The sequence below is a fragment of the Pseudorasbora parva genome, chromosome 11 (genome assembly GCF_024679245.1).
Source record: "Pseudorasbora parva isolate DD20220531a chromosome 11, ASM2467924v1, whole genome shotgun sequence".
Classification (NCBI taxonomy): Eukaryota; Metazoa; Chordata; class Actinopteri; order Cypriniformes; family Gobionidae; genus Pseudorasbora; species Pseudorasbora parva.
The window spans coordinates 28,617,106-28,643,932 of NC_090182.1; the positions used below are offsets into that span (position 1 = coordinate 28,617,106).

Sequence of the window (26,827 nt, forward strand, 5' to 3'; positions counted from 1 at the left end):
CAAAAGCTATGCATAACCCCAGATATGAATTTCATTACCCGTATATAAAAGTGGTAAATTTACCCAGCGTTTAGAATGATAACACAGGGTTAAGCACAGTATGAAAGCACTTTTGACAAGGCCCACAATGCCTTACTGCTCTACCTAATCGCATGGTTTCTTGGTTTCTTGTCACACGGCTACAGAAATGAAGCCCAGAGAATAATGTCCCTTGTCGATCGTGGAAGCGTGTGTGGGCATAAATGTGCTGTCATGATGGGACCTCAGTGTGCGACAGAGAAGCAAATTACTAAACACAAATCAAAATAAATGGGAACAAGCTGGAAACAAATTGATATATACAGGGTATGGAGGTTCAGCACAACTGATTTTTTTTCTGAATCTAGTTTTTATGCTTTTTTTCCCCCCTTTGTGTTTTTCTGTCACTATCTTGATGTCCTTATCGAAAAGAGCGTGCGGGACTGCAGCGTGCTGTGAGGCTGTGCTGCTCACCTCTGCCTCCAGAGGGCGCTGTTGCTACGTCACTGTTGCTGGGCAGCCCGGCTCCCAAGCCGTTGTTCAGCAAGGGACCAACCACAGGTTTCAGCTGCCAGTTCAGCCCCAACAGATTCATGGCTGAGAGAGAAAGAGAGCAATAAGGAAAGAGAGAGAGAGCGAGAGAGCGAGAGAGAGAGAGAGAGAGAGAGAGAGAGAGAGAGAGAGAGAGAGAGAGAGAGAGAGAGAGATTTAAACAGTGCAGATATATGGAAAGAGAAGAAAAAGAAAAGCTTGAGGACTGTAGCAACTCATAATGTAATAACTGTAATGCTACTATGTTTTAAATCTATTGCAATAATTAAAATATGACATGTTTTTGGTCATTTTAAAATTGTTATTAGCCTACATTATGAGCTCAATATTGAATTTTCGTTTTGAGAAAAGTATTACATTATGAACCTTTAATGCAATAATAATGTAGCCTAATAAGTATTATATTATGTGAAGTTTTTTTACATTGTTTATATACAGCGTGATGCGCAGAGTCTGCGCATATCTGGCATTCTTAAAATACACGTCACTAAGCAACAAACGGCGCGCTTGTTAATTTGTATTGAAGCAATACTGAAGATAATAAAAACATGATAATGTGCTGATACTTGCCTGAGGTAACTAACCCCAGTGAAAAAAAGCAAGACCCGCCAAGCAATGAAGCAGACCCTGGCTTAACCTGAGACCACCAGTTTGTTTTGTATAGCCTACTGTATTAATCTGTAAAAACGATTTTTTTTTTGGTTAAAAGAATGAGGATGAAAGAGGAAGGGAGGAGATGGCTGGATGACAGGACATGATGAACGTTTTATTACAATTAGAATGTAATACTTATTATATTACGTGCAGTTATTACATTGAGTTGCTAAGGACTTATAGGATTAGTTCACTTCAAAATTTCCTGATATTTTACTCACCCCCATTTCATCCAATATGTGCATGTATTTCTTTCTTCAGTCGAAAATAAAATACGTTTTTTGAGGAAATCATTCCAGGATTTTTCTCCCTTTCATAGACTTCCATTGCAACCAACGGTTGAATGTCTAAATCAATGCCGATTCAAAGCGCTTCAGAAGGCTTCAGAGGCTCTGCGCGATACCAGACGATGAATAGGGTCTTACATAGTGAAACCATCGATCATTTTCAAAAATAAAATAAAAAATAATATACTTTTTAACCTAAATTGCTCATCTTTCGCTGCTCTGCGGTCACCAGTAATTGCGCAATCAGGTCGAAAACGTCACACTAGGCGTAAGCGGAAGTACCGCCCAAGCGAACGTGCAAGGATAATACAACTAAAAAAATAAAAAATAAATAAAGACTCCACTCCATCTTCAAGTTCAAAGTGTTTTGTTTTGCAACAGGGCTTCGCATATCTTCGCATGTGCGCTTTGTTTTATTTTTGTTTATTTTTTTATTTTGTTTATTGCAGATATAAGGCCTACAGTTAATGCCATTTATCTTAACGAGCAACAATGGATGACAGTATAAAGTTATAACAAGAGAAAAGTGGGAAGGAAAGGAAGTAAAAAATAATAATAATAATTTCAGAGGCAAGAAATAAAGTTATATAATTTTTAGCAAATCATTGTATAGTTCCACAAGTTTGACACTTTTTTTTTATTTTATTTTTTTAGTGTCCTAATTAAATAGTTTAAGTCACAAAGGTAATTATTCAGTTTGGGTATCAATGATGAAAATTTACATTTATGAATATAGTATTTTGCCATCAAGATACATACATTCCCAATGTACTCTATTACAATGAGAAAAATAACAAATGATATCACAAATGGTCAAATCAATGTGCACATTGCTCATGTGCACTTTTTAAACATAGTACTTCCGCCTACGTACGGCGTGAGGTTTCAGACGTGATTGCGCAATCAGTGCAGCACAAGATGACTTAGGTTAAAAAGTATATAGCTACTTCTTTTTTTTTTAAACTGCTTTGATTTGGACCTTCAACATTTGCAATTGAAAACCATTATTTGAAGGTAGAAAAATCCTGGAATGTTTTCCTCAAAAAAAAAACAAACTAAAACTAATTTCTTTTTGACTGAAGTAAGAAAGACATGAACATCTTGAATGAGATGGGGGTGAGTACAATATCAGGACATTTTCATTTGGAAGTGAACTGGCTACTTTTATACAAAAAGAAGGCACAAATGATTCAAAACTAAACAAAATACTAAATCTAAAATGTATAACATTGATCCGTTAAACCTAGTACAGACAGCCGTAATATTAAGAGGTTTATTTTTTCCCTGGAAAAAAAAAAAGAGAAAAAGAAAGACAGACAGCCTGGTCATTTTTATTGATTGCCTGCCTGATTGATGTTGACTGACTGAGGAGCCATCTGTCGCTCACAGGACACTTGCATTTCAAGTCTGATGTATGTCACAGCAGTGTGTGTTTGTATAAAACTAGTCTGGGGCTCTCTCATATCGATCAGAAAAATGTAAAAAATGTTCTCTGACTATAGCAATAACTCAATATAATCAAACTCCTTATACATCACATTTGAACAGCCATTGTTCACAAAATGTGGCATATGACCTGCACCTTGCACATTTTTTTATTGAATATATTAAATAATGACATGCTAAATATAAGAGTGAAATATTACCAGATTACCATGCAGAATTCTACACCTCAAAATGCCATAAAACTAATAAACTTCTGTAAAGCTTAAATAATATAGAATACATTATAAAAGTAGTCTCAATGCAATATAAGCCATTATAATACACTTAATAATGCATTGCATGTTGTTGTAAACGATTGCATTATTGTAATAATTGTCAGTTATGATGCATTTACCAGGTCACATCTTTAAAGAGTAAATTGTATAACAGCAAATTTCTGCAGTACTGATGTGCTAATGAATTTGCAGTGTTTAAGGCATAGCCATACATTTCTGTTATATTCTTTTGAAAAATACAGTATAATTGTGTAATGTAATAAACAGCCTTTATTAAATGTCCAAAAAATATATTTTCTGCTAGTAGATTATAGGAACTGGGTGACGGATCTAATTGGTTCTTTTACAAAATCCCTTTCAGTCATTCAATCAATCCTGAGGAAAGGATGCAGACACGCTTCTAAAGACAAGCAGGCGGCGAAACCCACGTCTCTAGGAATTACTCGCACCTCAACAGGTTAAAAAAAGTTAACAAATGCGCAGACAGAAAACCAGCAGAATCCTGACAGCATTCAGAGCTTTCATGTCGAGCTGGCATGATTCAGCGACAATCTGAGTGGCAGCTGAAAGAAAGCAGATCTCTCTCTATCTATCCTCTTTGTGTTGCGGGGCTGTTGTTTCGTTTTCGTGCCTGTGGAGCTTATTTTGGTCTGTTCGCTCCGAGGCCTGTGTGCAGTTTGTCAGCTGAATCTCTTCCCGACCCGTGTCCTTTCTAGTTCTGCCAAGAAACTTTTATCACAAACAGAAGAGAGAGGAGCGCTTAGTCTGCTGAACTCCAGAGGTGCCGCAGGAAACACAGGAGAGAGGAAGCTCTTTGTAACACGCAATCTCGGGCTGATTGCGGGATCTTGCGCTTAATCTCTCGCTCCTGTGTGTCTGCGCCGTCTGTTCTTCACAGTGGCGGTAAAGACGGGCTGAGATTTTGTGAGATTGTGAGTCATCAGAGACGGCAGCCATCACTGCCTCAGTAGTCTGAGTCACAGGAGGAGGCTCATATGGAGGTGCTGTGTTACTCTCATGTATGACCTCTGTTGTGAATCCTTTTACTGCGTTATTCTTTTACTAACTTGCTAATCCATAGTGCAAATGTGCACACACTATTAGACTCAAGTGGATATGCTTTCTCTCTCTCTGTCTGTCTTTCTCTCTCTCTCTCTTTCTGCCTGTATACCTTGCTCACTGCCTGTCTCACTCTCTACCTCAGTATCTCATTCTCGCTCTTCCTGTCTGACTCACTCCCTTATTATATCAAACTATCTCTACATAACTATCTCCATCTCCCACACTCTTGCTGTCTGCCTTAATCGTTCTGCCCGTTTCAATTTCTACCTCTTTCTGTCTCACTTGCTCTGCCTTTCAAACAATCTCTTTCTCATTCTCTCGCTGTCTGTATAACCTTGCTCTCTGCCTGTCTTACTGTCTACCATGGAATGTCAATTTAATTCAATTCTGTTCTATCTCTGTCTGTCGGACTCTCAACTCCCTTTCTCACAAACCTCTCTCTACCTTACTATCTCTCGCTGTCTAACTCTCTTCTTTCTCCACAGGTCTCGCGCTCTACCTTATCTCTCAGTCTGTGTCTGGCTGTCTCTCGCTCTCCCTAACTCCATTTTCAACTTCACTATATTTTCAATTTAAAATTCAATTTACTTCAATCTCTCTGCCTGCACCCCCCCTCCCAATAACCGAGTTTCCTTTAACTTTCAAATTGCACAAATTGAAAATACAGCCAATAGAAACACGTTAATTCAAGTTAACAAGTTTTTTATGCTCGCATGAGGTGGTTTCTCTTTAGCATTTACAGTTAACCTGGCATACAAAAATGTGCGGGAAACTGGATTCCAAACAAAGAAATGCCACAATTTATCAAGACCCTTAAACCCTCTCACTCTCTAAAGCCCTCTTCACACTAACAGCGATTATACCGCTGGAAGTTGCCAAGTTGCTGTGCTGTTGTTTTCTTGCAGGTGTTCTAATTTGATCTCAGATTCCATCTGTATCAGGTTGCTGATCACTGTCTGCACTCTGATTGGTAGGTGCTGTATCACGTCTTTGCTCATTTGCATTTGTCTCTGTCACCGGAAATCGCTAAATCTATCTGAAAACCAATGATATCTGGTTGCTGCAAATTGTTGTCATTGTGAATGTTCTCTCTGCCGGTCTTTCTCTCTCTTTGCATCTTGTGGTTTTGATCCAGCAGGTGGAGATTTACAGGATTTACAGGTATACTGTATGTGTATGTTAGTGACTCCCCCCCTCTTCTCACCTTTCCTCTGCTTGCCTATCACACCTAAATCTCATCCCAGAAAATCAATTTTCTCTTCTGTCAAATTTCTTCACCCCCTCCACCTACGCTCAGACACAGTCCCCTTCTCCTCTTCTCTCTCTCGGTCTCTTTCTCAGTTAAAGGAAAGCGCTGACACTCTAAGTGTGTCTCTGCTGTCTCTGTCAGCTCTTTTATTTGTTTCAGTTGGTCTGGAGCAAACACAGAGATATCTTTTCTTGTCCGCTCCTTCCAGTCCTCTCTCTGTGCTTTTCAATCTACTCCTTCCCCTTTAACGTGTCTCCACGCCTTTGATCTTCCTCAACCTACTGTCCTTCATTATCCCTCTCTTTATCTCTTCATCTGTGCCTCTGTTCTGATGCCGCATGTCGATAACGACTAATTGCTCATTTTGCAATCGATGAAATAATTAACAAATGAATCAGTGAACAACAATAACTGAAAGCATCGAGAGACGGGACTCAGACAGATTAACAGCAGCTCAGACACTTCATACCTGACCTCCAAACTGTGTGTATGTGCACGCAGCATAAGCCTAATGTATTCTGGACCAGTAGGAGGCAATATTGAGGTAAATCTTGACTGCATGAAGTGACGGGTGTTCAATACAACAGCGAGGGAATGAGACCAATCTAAGGAGCGTGAGAGGAAAAGAGAACCAAAGCTGATGGCTTGCTCGATAGTCACCGGTGTTAAAATGAACGGTTGTTTTAGCACCGGACGAGATCTCCTTTTCTGTCTTCACGCAAATTGTGCACAACATTAAGCTGTCTGCCGTTTTACGCATGTGTGCAGATCAGGCTATAGTTAACAGCTTTATTCTCAGTCTCCTGATGAATATTCACTGAAGGGCTCAGCTTTGTGAGGAAACGTGTATGATTAAATATGTATAAATCAATGCATAATATAGATGTGTTGATGTATTATTCACCTGCACAAACGAATGGATGGTGTCACTTGCTTGAGAATACGTTTAAAGCTGATACACTGAATTTTAATCCTATCCCAGTTAACAGGTAGAGAAAAGCATAAAGCATAAAAAACGTGCAAACTGTTGTTTGAGCATTACAACCACTCAGCAAAAGAGAATAGTTTGGGGCGGGACTTTCGGTTAGTTCACCATTGAAAAATCGGGGAGTGTTTAAGACGGACGGATGGAGGGACTAGATAGATAGATAGATGGATGGATGGATGGATGGATGGATGGATGGGTGTGTGGGTGGGTAGACAGACAGACAGACAGACAGACAGACAGACAGACAGATAGATAGATAGATAGATAGATAGATAGATAGATAGATAGATAGATAGATAGATAGATAGATAGATAGATAGATAGATAGATAGATAGATAGATAGATAGATAGATAGATAGATAGATAGATAGATAGATAGATAGATAGATAGATAGATAGATAGAAATCCTCTGCTGTCTTCTCTGCACTATAATTATACAGTGGCAGATGTTTACAGCTGGAATATCCCAGAATTCAAAATTTGGCATGAAATGCCAACAGCACTGCTACAAGGTTACCTTGCACAGAGAGAAAGAAGGGATGGATAGAGCAAGGAAAATGGGAACAATAATGCATCGAGGGAGCAATGGAAAGACAAAGGGGGAGAGAAGTGCAATACAACAGAGGAGAAGAGGATAGACAGAACAAGACATGTGAAGACAGGCCAGTGAAATGGGTTTAAGGTTGTCCTTAAGGTACAATTACGTGAGAGAGGCCTGGAGGAAGCTCTTGGCAGCTCCTGTCTGTTTATTTGTGTGCATGAGCGGGAGACGCAGAAAAAGAGAAAGTCAGCGGACGTATCTGCATATTGAAGTAGGGCTGGCAGGACGTCCCTCTATGATTCACCCGCACCTGTCATCACCGATTAGACCTCTGTGACCACACACACGTATAGCCATAAGCAGGTGGCAGGTTTCTCTCTGCTAGAACAGATCCATATGCCTGTGTACTATGCTGGTGTTGGCTGAGCTGCTTCTGGCCCGAGTGGAAAGTAAGTCACATGCAAGTGGAAGGCCAGGTCCAACCTCACCCTGAGATATGGCTATAAATAACACAATAGACAGCAGATACACACACGCACATAACACACACGTCTGGTTTACTATCTTTGTGGGGACCCTCAGACCAGGAATCAAGGCAAAGGAGGCAGAACAACAACAACAACAACAAAAAACTGGATGAGAAAATAATTGATTTTACAAAATTTGACGATTACAATTGTAAGAGTCACTCACTTCGTTTTTCTAACGTTATACTGTCCAACAGCGACACGCTGGTGAGTGGGAGGTGCGCCATTGACTTAAAGCAGATAATGCGTGCGATGAGTTTTGTGCTGGATAATTGAAATGGATGGGGAAAGTCATGTAAGAGGAGGCAATGATTGGATATGATGGGTTATAATTGGATATGATTGGTTTGTGCGATAAATCCCGCCTCGTTTTTGTGCACGTTCCCCGATCAGCCTGAATGAAAATAATGATGTCGTTAATGGAGAGACTAATGAAAAGTAAGTAAACAACACAGCCGTTTAGAAATATCTGCTTTATGTTACATCAAAATCCAACTTGAAATGACCTGAAAACATGATGACTGTGGGGTTTGGGTACAGCCTGGGTGCGTCATTAAAGTAACATCATCATGTCTGTGTAGAGTGTAGCCTACATGTACAAGCTTGATGATGACTATTAAAAAGGAAAACTGAACATCAGTTCACAAATTATGTATTTAATTTGTTACTTCATTTAGTTATTATTTTAAATATAAAAATGTGCAAAAATACTAACTTGATGAAATGCATACTTGGTTTTAATAAATAGAACATAACACAAAAATACAAAGTTGAACTGTATTTGGTCTAAAAAAAATGTATATGTAATTTTGATTTAACCATGGAAAATTAAGTAGAAAAAATATATTTGATGTATATGAAAAAATGAGAGGTCTTTGCCTCAATTTAAAACACCACCGCACACCACAGCCCTCGATGTAATGGTTTTTATACTGTACAAACTGTATATTCTATCCCCTTACACTAACCCTATCCCTAAACCTACCCATCACACAAATCTTTCTGTATTTTTACATCTTCTTATCGCTCTGAGAAATCCATGTTAAGTGGTCTCTTAATTTTTTCCAGAGCTTGTTTCATCCTGGGGATCTCAAATTTAGGTCCATTTAGTCCCCATGGGTGCCACTGGGATAGAAAACACACACACACACTTCTGGTGTCGTGTAATGGTTTTTATACTGTACAAACCGTATTTTCTATCCCCCTACACTGCCCCTACCCCTAAACCTACCCATCACAGGAAACATTCTGCATTTTTACTTTCTAAAAAAACTCATCATGTATGATTTATAAGCGTTTTGAAAAGTGGGGACATGGCCAATGTCCTCATATTTCACCCTCTCCTTGTAATATCTGTGTCATACCCATTATACACATTATACCCACACACTGTCATTATACACATTTGTGTCCTCATATGTCACAAAAACAGACAGAGACAAAAGTTCTAAATGTCCACAACAGCTTTTGAGGCATTTTGAGTGAACATGTGTACAGACACAATCAGAAACCATTTTCTAATTTTTTTGGGGAAAATCTGTATTAAACGGATCTGATATCTTATTGATGGTCGAAAGAGTAATAAAATTAGCTAAAATACTGAATATACATGGAAATCTGTGAAAGTTCCTGCTGAGTTCTGAGTCCGTGTAGGCCTGCTAGAAACCAAAATAAATCACACGGCCACACATTTTATAAGCACTATTGCTCCCCAAGATGTTAAATATGAAGTGAACATGAGGAAAGAGATGTCTTCATATCTGCTCATCATAAAGAATACATTCCCTTATTTCCCTACAGATGTTATATATGAGGCTGGGCTCTTGCATGAATTTCTCTGTAGGCAAGCAAATACATTTTTCATAAAGAAGAAGCATCTCTTTCAACGCACCTTTTCTTTTCCCCCCTCACTCTTTCTTTCTGACATTACACATGCTGGCAGCTTCTAGCATCCACATGAGTAGCATGTAGCTAAATTCTATTATGTACCTTTCATGCCTTGTGTGTCCATGTGCAATTCATCTGCATAGTTCCTCGGACAGGCACTTTCTTGAAAATTCATAGTTGTGTGTTTTAAGGAAGCTTCCCTTGCTAAAATTTGTCCGATCAGCAAACAATGAATGTGAGAAAATGCTTCTTGACTCACCTGGCAATTCTCGACAGAGAATCTTGCAATCTCACAAAAACACTCCAGGCATTGTGTGTGTGTATGTGTCATTAAGCTGAGGGACATACTCTCAGGTCACCTTTCTAGCATACCACAAGCACAACACACGGCAGAAACCAGGACATCCTATCCCTCCATCCACACACACCTCTACTCAACATATCACACAATTACACAGCCATAATTAGAGCGCAAAAGAGACCTCATATTACTTAAAAGGTAATTTTCCCTTACCTTATTTTTTGCGGTCTCCCTTGGCCTCCATAATAAACGCATATTAACTGTTCTAATTTACCACTAAATTAACAAGACTGACCTCAATTAGGACACTAATTGTAAGCTGAGACTATCCTGGACGGCATTTGTAATTGGTTTACAAATCCTGCTGTAAAAAAAAAAAAAAAAAAAAAACCTCACCCTTTTCCTGCATCTTATCCGAAACTGTAGCTTAGCATTCTCAATGACAAAAAAAAATTCTCACTTCCTCTATAGTATATATCTAAAGACTTAGGCAATAGGCCCATATAGATAATTTTCGCCAAATATTATGATTCAAACACAATACTAATTTCACATACTGATTTTCACCTACTATATAAGGGGCAAGTTGACATATTCTGACTATACATTGAATATGATTAGGTAATGTAGTTATGCGATTGGTCAGTGCTCAAAGACCAGAGAAAATTATGGTCATGAAGCAAAACCAGAAGAGAATCATGAATTGATTCCATGTTTTCCATGAAATGCCCCCGTTTGCGCAAAAACTAAAATGAGTGCATTATGATCAATTATCATCAGTTTTTGGGCAAAAGGGTTACAAGTTATGCATATTACATCAGATTACTTCAAATCAGATTAACAATTAAAGCAACATCACACCAGATGCAAACTTATATATAAAAAAGTTAAATGTGCACATTAATTACACTTATATCCACAGCAAAGTTTGTCATTTGTCAAGCCAACTGACATCATTCATTAATGGACATACCTCATACATCTTTTTTTTTTAGTTATAGTTGGACTACACATCAGAAAGGTGAATAATGTATGTGTTTATGTGTTTATGGAGTGGGACATGGGATAGGGTTAGGATAGTAGAGTCATAGCAAATGAGAAGCCTGGTCAAATGGCTTTGAAATGGAACTACAAAGCACTAGGAGATCCCCATGGCCTCTGCGTATATATGCATGTGTGTTTCATTATGCCTTGGCCTCTATCTCTAGGGAAAGGGGCAAGTTCAAATACACAGTTAATGAGTGAAGCAGCCATCAATAGCATCCTAATCCATCAGAGAAACACTATCCTCACACACACACACACACACACACACACACACACACACACACACACACACACACACACACACACACACACACACACACACACACACACACACACACACACACACACACACACACACACACACACACACACACACACACACACACACACACACACACACACACACTTCCTCCAGGGGCCCAGCCCAACTAAATGATGCAACTGAAAGCTCATTGCCTGCACTCCAAAGGTTGTTCGTTACGCACCCCCCTATGTTCAGAACACAAAGTAAAAGACACTAAGTGAAAACATCCAGGTCATACCAAAATCAGAAAATAAACTATTGGAAGAATTTGAATTTTGTTTTCCCCTGTGACATTTTCATTTAAGCACACCACAATTACCACAATGTGTCCAGATTTTTTACTTAGTTTGTAATTACATTTTCTAAATGTACACTCTAAAAAATGCTGGGTTAAAAACAACCCAAATTGGGTTGTTTTAACCCAGTGAATGGGTTGTTTTAAACCAAGCCTGCAGTATCTCTCTCAGATACTGAAGCTTTCGCGCCTCGATCACCTCCCGGTCACCGCTCCCAGTATAGCCGCCCTTCTGTGTTTTCTAATGGACGCGAGGCAAACTAAACAATACAATTACCCTTCAAATATTTTTTCCCACAAGTTAGTTTATGTCATTGTAGGCAGTTATCATCACGATAATTTCATTTCAAGTGTTCCGTTTTTAAAATAATTTTAGTTAGTTATTTGATGCTATAAAAACGGGGGATGTGACCTCATGATTGACAGCTGAGCTCAACGTCTTCTCTGAGTGAAGTTGTCACTGAGGCACTAACAGACTTTTTTCGGAATTTTTGGGGGCAGATTGGAACTTTAGCTTTAATTTCTACATTTCCATAACTTTATTTCCATAACTGTTTATTTCACACCAACATACTTAATTGTTCTGCATCTGCAAGAGTGTGGGCGGGCTTTTGATATTGCGGCTGTACTTCCTGCTCTCTACTGCGCAACTCCGGTCCCGAAATCTCTTCTGCGCAACTCCGGTCCCGAAATCTCTACTGCACAACTCCGGTCCCGAAATCTCTACTGCACAACTCTGGTCCCGAAATCTCTACTGCGCAACTCCGGTCCCGAAATCTCTACTGCGCAACTCCGGTCCCGAAATCTCTTCTGCGCAACTCCGGTCCCGAAATCTCTACTGCACAACTCCGGTCCCGAAATCTCTACTGCGCAACTCCGGTCCCGAAATCTCTACTGTGCAACTCTGGTCCCGAAATCTCTACTGCGCAACTCTGGTCCCGAAATCTCTACTGTGCAACTCCGGTCCCGAAATCTCTACTGTGCAACTCTGGTCCCGAAATCTCTACTGCGCAACTCCGGTCCCGAAATCGCTACTGCACAACTCCGGTCCAGAAATCTCTACTGCACAACTCCGGTCCCAAAATCTCTACTGCGCAACTCTGGTCCCGAAATCTCTACTGTGCAACTCCGGTCCCGAAATCTCTACTGTGCAACTCCGGTCCCGAAATCTCTACTGTGCAACTCCGGTCCCGAAATCTCTACTGCGCAACTCCGGTCCCGAAATCTCTACTGCGCAACTCCGGTCCCGAAATCTCTACTGTGCAACTCCGGTCCCGAAATCTCTACTGCGCAACTCCGGTCCCGAAATCGCTACTGCGCAACTCCGGTCCCGAAATCTCTACTGCGCAACTCTGGTCCCGAAATCTCTATTGTGCAACTCCGGTCCCGAAATCTCTACTGCGCAACTCCGGTCCCGAAATCTCTACTGCCTAACTCTGGTCCCGAAATCTCTACTGTGCAACTCCGGTCCCGAAATCTCTACTGCGCAACTCTGGTCCCGAAATCTCTACTGCGCAACTCCGGTCTTGAAATCGCTACTGCGCAACTCCGGTCCCGAAATCTCTACTGCGCAACTCCGGTCTTGAAATCGCTACTGCGCAGACTGAAAGCTTCAAATCTGGCAAGCGGAAACGGATGATGTCGAGTTGTCCATATTTTTTTACAGACTATGGTTTTAACCCAGCGGTTGGGTTAAATGTTTGCTTAAAACAACCAGTTCGCTGGGCTAAAACAACCCAATCGAACCCAGCATTTTTCTCGAGACAGAGAGAGAGACAGAGAGAGACAGAGATAAAGAGAGATAGAGAGAGACAGAGAGAGACAGAGAGAGAGAGAGTAACCATATGAAAACCAGAGCCATAAACACATCTGATAAGAGCTTTTCGTCACAGAGCTCAATACAGCGCAGGAATGGGACGAGGAATGGCAGGTGCTCTGCAAACCTTATCAAGACACAAAGAGAGGCGCTTCTGGAATGCAGTTTTTGTATGCAGTCTGTGTATGTGTGTGTTGTGCCTAGAGGCTCATCCATTCACATTAGCGACAGGAAATGAGAGGCAGCTGAAATCACGAGCTAGATCAATGGCACACAGAGATAGACACACTCGCCCTATCTCTCTGTCTTCATTATGGCCGCTTCCCTCATTCACTCCATCTCTGTCTTTTCTTCTGGTGTCGTTATGAGACATTTTGACGTATTTCAGGCCTGTCTCCAGCACTCAGGGGACCGACGCTCTCGCACATCCCAGGTGAGATCATATCCGCCCTTTCTCGATGTATTTTCGTACTGTTTAGATTGTATATCCTACTTTTTCACATCCACCTTTCTTTCCTTTGAGATCAGAAAATCCTTGATGTCTGTAATTGAGATTTGTATGCAAGCACTGCATCATTGTCTTTGCATCTATGAACTAGTTAGCTTTGTTTTCTGTGTGCATGCTTGTCTGTCTCTTTCTTTCCGGTTTAAAGTGGCATACATCCTCACGTCCAGCTCAAAGACTCGCCACATGTGGCATCATTGATTACAGATATCAGCGAATACAACCGCGTTTGAAATCTCACGGGTGATTATAAACAGTTTGTGAGCCGAAATCAATGTAATACCTTCAAGAGCCTCTTTCATTGCTGGTCGTCAGGGGTCATTGCTGACGACCGTACAGTTTGTCTTTTTAGTGACTCCGCTTGATGTGTTGGAAGCCACCAATCAGTCAATGATAGAGGTTATAGACTGAAAGTTTTACTTCAAAAAAGGCCCTTTGTTAGACAGGGACAGACATTAAAAGAGGGGAGGTCCAGCTGCAGATGGACAGTACGGGTCAGCCAGAGCAGCGGTGGACGTCTGACAGACCAGAGACCGCTGCTAACATTAGCACTGGAGTGGGAGTTTGTGTGCATGCGATCGGCTGACCACCGTGCCAGAAATGAAACACATCAATCAAAACCGACAAGGACAAAGATGAAGAGAAGAGAAGATAGGAGTTGAAAGCCGTCCTTCATCACTCTCTCCTCTTTAGAGAGATCTTGCGCTCTAATGTGTGCCAGCACGGGCGATTTCCCCTCCCGCCCGGCCGTAATGAAGTGAACTTGTGTCCCTTTGCCCTTGGTGTGACTTCTCTTGACCTAAAACAGTCTGTTGAGAGTCACCAGCATCCAGACTACATCTCCTGCTGCTCCCGAACCAGGAATACACCATACACGCCATATGCTTCTCGTTCCCTATGTACCATATGTTGGTGCAGTGTCAAAGTCCAGCTTCCTCTTTCTCTCACTGTCTCTACGTCCCTCATGACTGCCGTGAGATGACATGCCGAGGTCACCTCAGAGCCACAATGACAATGTGGAATAAAGCTGCTCGTCTAACACACACCTGCTCATGCACACACACACACATCACTAAACACAACAGCTCTCTTCATCTTGTTCGCAACTGCGATGCAAATTCGGTCATCATTTACTCACCCTCATGTTGTTACAAACCTGTTTGACTATTTCCTCAGTATCATCATAAAAGGGCACCATATGTGTTTGAATAATGACTTTACTCATGCAAAGCTATCACGCTTTCAGAAGACTTCGATTCAACCGTTCAAAAGTTTGGGATCTTTGTTGCTATGAAAAAGAGCAACCGGCACAGATTTCAAAATGTCACCATTTGTGATCTATGAAGAAAACAATTCACACAGGTTTGAGTAATGTTGACAGAATTTTCAAAAAATGATGTGAAATTAAATTTGGTTGTATTTACTTGACGTCCTTGATGTTATTGTGCATAATCCATTTACATTAGTCACAAAAAGATTATTTTGCATGAAAATTTAATAAATTTGCCTCTGAAATTACTTTTCTTTTCTGCTGATAAAAAGCCTTGTGGGTTGTGGAAAACAGTATTAACAATAATATAATATAATAGCTTAACAATCACAATCCAATAAAACATCCTTATGGATATAACAAAGTCTTGCCCTGCATTATGTGCTACTGAACATTCTGTTTCACTCCAAAATACAGCACATTGTGGAAATTAATGCTGCTTTATGTTTTCTTTAAGACCCCTAAGCTACATCAGGAAGCATGAAGTTAAAACTGTCTTAGGCAATCGATGTCTTTTCGGTGGTAGTGCGGTGATGTTTATGGATGCTGCCTGACTCCGCAGACCGCCCCAACACTGCGGTATGCGGTTAGAGTAAGCGGCTCTGATTACTCAATAACGCTTCAGACAGCGCTGCGTTATGGATGGAGGTGCATGCATCGGCTGGCGTGAAGGTCAACGGCCCAGAGTGGCGATGAGCATTTGAGTCATTGGTGGGCAATGAAGGGAAGTGATGATGCTGCTAAAAATACAGAGAGAAGGGGGTACAGAGAGAGGGAGAGAGAGAGTGCAAATTTGTCTTCTTGTCTACTTCTATGACACTCACCACACGGCCTGTCTCCACTGATGTATGAGCTGCCTCTGTATCCGCACAACACAGAGGTGACACAAAACTCACATGCACCCCACACTATTGCCATAGTCACACACAACTTTTCCAGCTCAAGGACACTGATGCGCTCGGAAAACGCACAGGGATCGAGCAGCATGTAGCTCTCTGCATGCTATTCAAGCGTAGACGTTTCTACAGCAACATAGTCTGTGGGTTCTGGAATTAACTATCCAAATAAGTAAATACAAATAATATTACTTTGTAATCATTTTTTTATGTATACATATAATACAATGTTGGGTTGAAAATGAACAAACCCAGCAATTGGGTTACTTTAACCCAGTGAATGGGCTGTTTTAACACAGCGGTTAAAAATTACTGTTTTGCTTGCTTTAAGTGAATACAAAGTACTTTTTAATTTTTAATAAATTAACATACAAAAAGTTTTTAAAAAGTTTACATTAAGGTTCATTTGTTTACTACATTAGTTATAGTCAACCGGAATAAATCGCAAAAAAAAATCGGAATAAACAAATGGGTAAAAGTCACATGAGAGGAGGCAATGCTCCACGCTATGATTGGATATGATGGGCTATAAATCGAAATTATTGGTTCGTGTGATAAATCCCGCCTCTTGTTTTCATGCATGTGCACCGATCGACCTGAATAATGAAAAGTAAGTACACAACACAGCCGTTTAGATATCACTGCTTTATGTTATGTCAAAATCAAATGACCAAAATGACCTTAAAACATGATGACCGGCGTTTTTAGTGAGTAAACAGCTTAGGGAAATTAATGGTACATCATCATGTCTGTGTAGAGTGTAGCCTACATGTACAAGCTTGATGATGACTATTAAAAAGGAAAACTGAACATTAGTTCACAAATAATATATGTTGTTTAAATATTTAATGCATTTAGTTATTATAACATGATGAAATGTATATTTGCTTTTAATAAATAGAAAATAATATAAAGCTACAAAATGTAACTGTATTCGGTATATTTTTTTGTAATCTTAATTTAACCAGGGGGATATATATATATATATATATATATATATATATATATATATATATATATATATATATATATATATATATATATATATATATATATATACTGTATATATATATACACACACCTAAATTCACCCTAAGTTCTGATAAGTTCCAGGACCAACAAGAAGTGGATCAAAGAAAATGGTCTACTTGTGTATAACCTGTTTATCAGCAAGTATGCGTAACTTGCCATGTATGGTGTATATTTACTGTGTTACCGTATATGTGTTACTCTTTTAGCTGTGTCAGTGTGCTATATAAGTGAGTTGTCGTCTTCCGGTTGCTGGTCTGATGTTGTGCTTTTCCTCACCGGGCTCTGAGCCATCCAGACTGCAGCCTGTGGAATCAGCATGTAGCCTGATGGAGTCTAAACCTTGTTATCTCTGTTACACATTCCATCTGCCCCTGTCCGCTCTCCCTCTATCTCCCTCTTCCTCTCTTTGATCACTCTGGGCCAATGAATCAAGCAGTCTTTAGCGCAGACGAGACCGCGAGGGAGCTGCTGAGCGTTTGTCCTCTCCAAAACATATGATGACAGACCTGTTTCTCTTTTGCATCAGGACCGCTCACCTGTATCCTAGCAACCCCATCCCTCCTGTAGCAGCCTCACAACACAGTGGCGAGAGTGATGTCATGAATGCACAGAACAATTTTGTTTTGACACTTTTATTCTCTTCTCATCTTATGTTTTTTTTGTTTTGAGGTATCATATATATTTCTCTTTTTTGTCTTCTCACTTCGCTGCCTCTCTTCTCATTTTGTGTGTTTTTTCTTTATTTTTATTATCCCATCCCTGTCTCCCTTGTCTCATCTTAAGTCTTCTTTTCTCATTTGGTGTCATCTATTTTCTCCATTTTAATTTTGCTTCAATACTTCTCTTCTCATCTGTTCTCAGTTATTTTGGCTCATGTTTTTACTATTGACTCATGTTAAATCATCTATCTCATCCCATCCCATCCCATCCCATCCCATCCCATCCCATCCCATCCCATCCCATCCCATCTCATCTCATCTCATCTCATCTCATCTCATCTCATCTCATCTCATCTCATCTCATCTCATCTCATCTCATCTCATCTCATCTCATCTCATCTCATCTCATCTCATCTCATCTCATCTCACCTCATCCCATCCCATCCCATCCCATCCCATCCCATCCCATCCCATCCCATCCCATCCCATCCCATCCCATCCCATCCCATCCCATCCCATCCCATCCCATCCCATCTTGAAGGTGTTTGGCCTCATCTTTTCGCAATGCTCTCATTTCTTGCCTTCATTCTCATCTCAACCCTTCTTATTTTGTCTCAACACTTTTCATCTTATCTCTGCCTCATGGTTTTATCTTGACGCTTCTCCTCTCATTTGCTCTCATTTGTCTTATTCTTGGTTTCATTTTGCCCTGTCTCTATTTTTTTTCTCACGTTGTGTTAATTTGTTCCATCTCTTTTATTGTCACATCTTATCATCTCTAAATTAATGATTTTTCCCACTTTAATTCGGTTTTCATCCTGTATTAATTTTTATCACTCATTATTATATTGTCTCAATCCTTCTCTTCTCTTCTCATCTCATCTCTGTTTCTTGTCTTATAATGTGCTGATGTTTAACTTCTTGTTTGGTGTTAGCTAGTGTCAATTTGTCTAATTCCTTTTCCTGGTCTTACTGTGTCTCATCTCAAATCATTTCATCAGGTCTTCTTCTGTAACACCCGTGTGTGTGTGTGTGTGTGTGTGTGTGTGTGTGTGTGTGTGTGTGTGTGTGTGTGTGTGTGTGATTGTAAGCCACAGGGAGCTGAAATGTGTTAGTATGAGCATCTGTGAGCTCTCCTCTCCTGGTGCTGAATTTAGGCTTTATGGGGCTATGTTGCCGTTCTGGGACATTTATCCATCCCCAAAGAGAAAGCAGCAAAAAAGAGTCTTTCAGGCCTCCAGTAAAATATGCGGAAATAAAAATAACTTTTCTTTCCCCTGTGTGCTCCCTCCATTCCCAGGGAGACTGGTCAGCTCTCAGTGGACTAGCAGCCACGTCTGTGTTGGGGAAAATGCTGCAGTGGCACATTTATCTGTTTGTGGGGATGCACTAATATACAATCACACACACACAGGTGAACACGTCCATAAACACACTGTTAGAGAGCTTAAGCAGGGCCAGTTTTTGGCAGTTAAGACCTCATCCACTCAATACTGCTGACAGCGTGGCTAGAATTACCTTTAGAAAAGACAATACACATTTATTGGAATGAATCGTGTTCAGATCAAAATAAAAGTCTGACCTCTGATTTCAAACAACATACGGCCGTTATACGAGTCACTGCTGTTTGATAAGTGTTTGGACACTAAGTAAGAATTACAAATATATTCATTTTGTTGGATTACATAACAAAACAGTGGCATCTGCAAATGAATGAGGCCAGATGCTTTTATTAGTACTAACTTCACTTTTTAATTCATTTACCTCATCCACAGATGTAGTTCATCGCATTAACTATGAACAATGTTCCACTGACATTTGGCATGCGACTTAACATTTATATTGTTTTGAAATTTAAAATTGAACAAATTTGAAATTACATTTCTTAATATATTTATATTTTTTTAAATAAGAAGCGCCAAAATTGATATTTTGTTATTTAATGCATTATATAATGTTATATATTACTACCGTTCAAATGTTTGGGGTCAGTAAGACTTATATATAATATGAAGCAGCACAATTTTGTTTCCAACACTGATAATAACAAGAAATGTTTCTGAAGCATTATGTGGCACTGAAGACTGGAGTAAAGGTTGCCTTAAATACAGCTTTGCCCTCAAAGAAATACATTTTATTTATTTTATAACATATTAAAATAGAAAAGTTAGTTTAAATTGCCATAATATTATACTGTTATAGATTTTTTTTTGATCAAATAAATGCAGCATTGGTGAGCATAAGACACTTCTTTCAAAATGTAAAACGTTACCCTAAAACTTTTGAATAGTACTTTTACATTTCACTTCAATGTCCAAACACTTTGTGGCCTCTATGCTGAAGCATCCTTTTCCCTGGCGTCGATAACTGTATATCTGTGTAGTTTTATTTGGAGCGAGATAATTGAGCTGAGTTTCAGACAGAACAAAAGACTGTGGAGCACTGAAGGACATGGGAAAGGCAGACGGGTAGTTGAATACACATACAGCGACGCAGGCAGGAAGAACAAGGGCGTTTGTGCTGACTCCTGCACTTGCTGACTGCCCCATCTGTTGAGTGGGGTCTCCAGAGAGAAGCAGGGCAGCGCGGGTCCGTGTGACACATCTGCCCCTTGCTTGGGGCTTTTAAATAGAGACACAGAGGGGACTGAGGCATCCTGCCAGAGAAAAACTCCCCAGCCCAGGTGTGCTTCTAATAGAGGCCACAGAAAGCCACCCTCTTCCTCTGTGTCCGCTTTTGTCTGTCTATGTGGCTTTGTGTCTCTTGTCTCACTTTCTCTGATGTTCATTGAGAGTCTACCTTTTCTCATTTTCTTTTGCGTTCTCATGCTGTTCACACTCTCTGTATTAAAGTCATCCAGTGTGAAGAGCGAGGACTCATTTCTGCTCTCCACTGGGGGTCCTTACTATGCTCTGTGAGGTACGAGGGGAAGGCCAACGCTTCTCCATTACCCAATAACTGACGTTCACATACACTTACAAACGACCAAACCAGAGAGGCCTTATTGAAAATAATCACAAGCACATGCAGTGCAGGGTTAAAGACTCATGGCAATGCTTAGCATTTAAAGTGTCCTCCACAATAAGAGGATGGCTTTATCTTTAGGATGACATGGATATCTACGGAGTAAACAAATACGCTGCAAATAGACTGAAACCATTTTTCACAAGAAAGCCAAATGGCTATAGGATTTCCCCACTAGCATGAGACTAGACTTTCCAATGCAATGAACTGATAAAAAGTGGCAAGATTCTGCACCAATCAAATTTATTTTCACCTCGCAATGTAATCCAAACAGAGGTGTCTACTGTACCAAAGAAAAAAATCAATGTTGAAACAGGTGTCTGTGCCCCCGAACCAGCAAAAACTGCAAGTAAATATTCTATTTGGCTGGAAGAATTTGGCTGATACAGGATGTGCATTGTCACTAACATCACTTACAGCAAGATTTGCATTGCAACATATATGTGGGCATAATAATTTTGTGTTTTGCATTTTCTGTGTGTAACTTTAAAGGTATCCTAATAAAGATTAGGGCCTACACTCAGGTAAAATAAATTAATTACTGTTTTTAGAGGAGTGAATGTGTGTGTTCCTGCAACAGATGACATTTTAAAGGTCCCGTTCCTCGCATGTTTTTGAAGCTTTGATTATGTTAACAGTGTGCAATATAACATGAGTTCATGTTTCGCGTGTAAAAAAACACAGTATTTTTCAAACTATTGACTTATCTGTACAGCGCTGTTTCCTCTGTCCTAAAAACGGCCTGATGATTTCCTTGTTCTATGAAGTCCCTCCTTCAGAAATACGTAACGAGTTCTGATTGGGCCAGCGCTTCCCGTGTTGTGATTGGACAGCTTAGCGCGCTTTGCCTGGAAAGGTCCCGCCTCTTACCATAACGGGGAGATGCAAGCGCTGAATGTGCGCTCTTCTCCACGTGGGAGAGCAACAAGACCACGCCCCCTATTTTGCGTGTTCTTGTGGGTGGAGGGTTAGTCAACAAACGGTTCTAGTGACGTCATTACATCCCTGCACTTCCTGCTGTAGTCCAAACCGGCCGTTCGCTGTAGGCTTTGAAAGGGAACTTCTGTTAAATAAAATATCTCGCCTGGCGAGATTTGAATTTTATTTAAACTTAGAATTTTATCATTTTACAGGTATTATTTATGCTCTAACAGCAACATTACACACTAACTAAAGTTTGAAAGATGGAATCGCGAAGAACAGGACCTTTAACACCTGCTTATCTTTATTATTATCTATATATGTGAATGATTAAAACATGTATTTTATATATCTGATTTGCTGTTAAATTACTTTAGAGGTAAAATTAGGTAGCTGTATAATCAGCAAAGAAGGTATATAAAGTTAATGCAGAGACAGTTTATGAAAACAATTTGTACCAGAAGCATCATTTACAGTACTAAGAGTAAAAAGTAAATAAATAGTTGGATGAAAATAGTTGCATGTGATAGATTCAAAACTCACTCCATACAGGCAATTAAAAAATAAGAAATCTTGTTCATGGATGCGATTATTAACATTACTGTAGTGTGAAGTAGAGCAGGACCGAGTGTTGAGGGAGCTGAGCAAGGCCGCTGGAGTAATTGTTGCCGAACACATGACTCACAAACAACATGACTTTTATTATAACGGGACACAGTCCCTGGCACCATTTCAGCTTTTTCGGTCATGAGTATGAGGTAACGCAGCTCTGTTGATCATATTAGATATATTTAAATGTGTTTAAAATGATGTTATGTCGTTTTAGTCTGTGTGTTTGTTCAGCGGCTGCTGTGACACTTGTTCACACTGCTAAGAGTAAAGCATTTCTGCAGAATAAAACTGGAAATCGAGGGTAATGCAGATATGACGCAATTGACAGGCGACTCCTTCAGACGTCCTTGGTTAAACTGGCAATTTTCTCACAATTTACAAATAGTTAGAAATATTTGGGATATTTTAAGAACTCAACTGAACACAATATATAACACTGTCCTAGTAGTTTTTGGATATTTTACTGCAAAAATACTACATAATAATACTACATTTAACTCAGATCGAGTTGATTTGGATTGACTGAGGTGTTTACTTGAAGGCATTTCTATCCAATTGAGCTATTTGGGTGCATGTAAATGTAACTGATGTAACTATGTTTTGTTTTAAATGGATATCCACAATTTTTTTTTGTTCATTATGGCCTTCCATTATAGTCTTCCATATAAATCAGAGTCCTTCTAAAATATGCACTTGATAAAGCCAGCTGGGCAGCTTACACTGTAAACCCTGATGTTGTCTTTACTTAAACAAATCAAGTAAACTTGACTAAATTATACAAGTTTAGTCTAAAAACTCAGACATATAAGTTAGTATAACTTATTAACCAACAAAATACATAAACTTAAGATTTCAAGTTGTATGAACTCAAAATCATAAGTAATTAAAATAGCTCACTCTGGTCTTGCTTTGATGTGATTGGCCATGCCAGGAGTTCTGTCTAGCAACAAGAGAATTAATTCACTGATTGGAGGACATTTCCTAAAGGCGGTCCTTTTCGCCTCATCTGTTGCTTGTTGCTGATTCAAATTAAGATGGAGACTTTTTCATTGTGTGTAATCTTAAATTTGGTAAGTAAAAATTTGTAAGTTACTAAACATAACAATAATATGTGAACTAACTTATAACCAAATTGATTTTATTTCTGTTTTAATGAAAATAATAGTTTTGTTGGAAGTCACCATGATGGAGATAAGTGTTTGCTTTAGTTGGGCTCTTGACCCTTAATGTAATATTAGTGTTTCTCTGGCTGCTTTGTGTTTGTGAGACACCTATGTTAAGCAACAAAAGCCAAGAGAAATATCATCAAGCGATGTTGTTTATTCATTGATGATGATAATAACATCATCATATATAGGCAGAATCCCTGATCTTGTGCAGAGTCCAATGCTTTGGATGTCAAAGCAGTTATTAATAGTTTTGAAATATTAATAATACTAGAATCTTCACCATTGTGCTAATATAATTTTTTTTTTAATGTGCACAAAACGTTTAAATCTATGGCATTAATTAGACACATACACACATCACTAATCTGCGTATGAATCTCTACAATGGTGACAAAAAACTTTTTAAAATGGTGAAAAAATCTGATAAACAGATCAACTCTGAACATAAAACAAGCTAAAAAAACATCAGAACAAAACAGCAAAAGTAACAGCAAATAGTAAGAATCAAAGAAAATGTGTCACAATTCAGACGCATAATTTATTCATGCCGCAATGCATGTTGGGACCAATAGGGGAGTTTTGATTGGTTGTACCCAGCATGCTGTACTGAACTGGTGTAGCCAGTTTGGTGAACTTAACAATTTAAGTACAGTGAATGTGAGCACCAAGTTAAGTGAACTTAAATATACAAGTTTTAGGAGACTCCATTACTCAATTGAATTGAGGGAATCACTTTCCTCAAATCATTTGAGTATTCTCAACTTATTAGGGTTTACAGTGTAGTTGCGTTTAATAATTCAGATCTTAACAATGTAACTGGTGAGTTCTAGTCACAGATCAACCGGGATGAGTTAGGTAACATTTCTACATTTCTCCTCAGGCAAATTCAATAATGAGCAGCATCTGGATAAAACATGCGCACACATACAGTACACACACACACACACACACACACACACACACACACACACACACACACACACACACACACACACACACACACACACACACACACACACACACACACACACACACACACACACACACACACACACGCACTAATGATGAATAGCCTGCTTAATCTATATGTGGAATTAGATGATCCGCTTATTGCTTTTACCGAATAACTGTTTGTTCAGATACAAGTGTTCATTATAATGCATAAATTAATCTCTCAAATGATAAAACAAAACATGATTATGCAATAATAGTTTCCTACGTTACAGTGTCTGATGTAGAATGCACTGGAAATCTATAGCCTAATAAAGAGAGAATTATATATTTTACCAATGAAGTAAGACAGCAGAATGGCCAGCAGGGCGGCAGCGGCGATCGCCGACAGGGCAGCACATTTCCAGCTGCAGTACTTGGATGGTTTCTTCAGCTTGAAGGCGCTTCTGGAGAAGGTGTTTCGGGGTAGGAGCCGCGGTGGGGGCGAATATACTGTGCCGGAGGTCAAAGGGTAACCAGGTGATGAGCTGCTAAAGAGAGGCGTGGTCCCTGAAGAGGTCTTAAACAGGAAATGCCTGAAGAAAGAGAAAGAGAAATAGTACTTTTAGTATTTCAAGCACACATTGAAAGTCACATCCATCTCTGGTATCAAACCTCCTCAGCTGCAGCAGTCTCTATTTCTAAGCTTTAAGGTATATATATATATGTGTGTGTGTGTGTGTGTGTGTGTGTGTGTGTGTGTGTGTGTGTGTGTGTGTGTGTGTGTGTGTGTGTGTGTGTGTGTGTGTGTGTTGTGTTGACCGCTGAGTGTCACAAGCACTTGTTGGGGGTGAAGGACAGTGTATGCAGCGCCTCAGTGTGGAGCAGTGGACATATGGCACACGAACACACGGCACCGCAGGCCTGTCCTGGCCCACCGAGGGACACTTACACAACAAAGTCACTCAATAATTCAAGAGCCTCCGCTTCTTTCAGGTACAACGACAAACACATACTGTACAGAGACACAATTCACTAAGATCGTACGCAGCGACTCGGTTCTCTGGTGCAGAATCATTTCCGTTGAGCTAATGAATAGAAAAATATAGACAAGAGGATATTGCAGTGTTCTTCACAGAGAGATTAATCATTACAGCCTTATAAACGGACTCTTGGCGCAGACAAACAGGACGTGATTTGTTAATATCCAGCTTTAGCGCTGAGACTAGAGAGAGAGACAGAACGTACTCACTAATAATCAGTGTTAAGCTCAAATGTGGTCCGTAGACCACAGAGTCATGTAACAACAGCCTGGCAGGATTCCACAGAATGCTTTTCACTTCAGTGTGCAATTTGAAAGATCTAAAAAATGCATCACAAATCACTTTTACCCCTGACTAGCTTTAAAAGTGTAATCTCTGTGCTAAACAATTGTTCAACACTCCTGCTATACACCTGCCTTCAATGATTGGACAAACAGCTAATTCTGCTCTAAAATTGACATGTACAGAAGTTACCGTTCAGGCATAACATTATGGCCACCCTCCTATTGTGTTGTTCCCCTTTTTACTGCCAAAACACAACTGCTCTGACCAGCCTGTTCCTCAGGTAAGCAACGCACACACACCTGGCCATCCACGTGATGTAAAAGAAAATGTGATTCCATTAGTCTGTGGTCTAGTTCTGATACTCATTCGCCCACTGTTGGTGCTTTTCTGGCGGTGAACTATGGTCAGCATGGGCACCCTGACTGGTCTGCGCCTATGCAGCCCTATACGCAACAAACTGTGAACCATAACTGGAACCAACATTAACCTCTTGAGCAATTTGAGCTACAGTAGCTGGTCTGTTAGCTCACAAGGGCTTCACTCCCCACGTGCATCACTGAGCCTAAGCCACTGTTCCTTCCTTGGACCACTTTCGATAGATACTGACCACTGCAGACCGGGAACACCCCACAAGAGCTGCAGTTTTGCACATTCTCTGACCCCATTGTCTAGCCACCTCAATTTGGAACTCTGTCAAACTCGTCAAATGCTTCAAACTCATCAACTTTGTGGACAAAATGTCCTCCTGCTGCCAAATATCACCTCACCCAGGTGCCCTGATGAAGAGATAATCAATGTTATTCACTTCATCTGTCAGTGGTCATAATGTTATGCATGGTCGGTGTATATTGATACATGATCAATAAATATTTATACATTTTGAAAAATGTTTGGCTACAGGGCAATTTTATTTTTGCAGATAAAAAAAATGCAGCAGTTAGTAGTTTAGTTGTTGCGGTATGAAAATAAGCAATAGATACAAAATAAAATAATACAAAAAATTGGCATCATCTAATCACCATTATATTATTATATTATATTGTTCTGTATGTCTCTCATCTGTGAAACATAAAAAGTAAAGAAAGAGTGTACAGTACACGGTTGACCATAGTGAGCACAGACTCAAGCTCAAAAAGTCAGAAAACATTATAAAAGTGATTTGTCTGCTACATTACAGCACCTCTGTGTGAAAAAAAGAAAAGCAAAGTTAACTTTTAAGAAATTACATAA

The 26,827-nt window shown here is 39.8% G+C and overlaps 1 protein-coding gene across 7 annotated transcripts in view; it reads right to left on the minus strand.

The window, feature by feature from the left end:
• Positions 1–26,827, minus strand: part of tenm2a (teneurin transmembrane protein 2a) — a 429,404-nt gene that overhangs the window by 50,855 nt on the left and 351,722 nt on the right. For 6 of the 7 annotated variants that reach the window (XM_067457750.1, XM_067457751.1, XM_067457753.1 and 3 more), the window contains 2 exons: positions 24,627–24,865; positions 493–615 (listed from right to left, as the gene is read on the minus strand). In XM_067457750.1, the coding sequence (XP_067313851.1) occupies positions 493–615; positions 24,627–24,865 (362 nt within the window). The remainder of the gene's footprint in view (positions 1–492; positions 616–24,626; positions 24,866–26,827) is intronic. The other variant, XM_067457752.1, reaches the window with a different exon arrangement.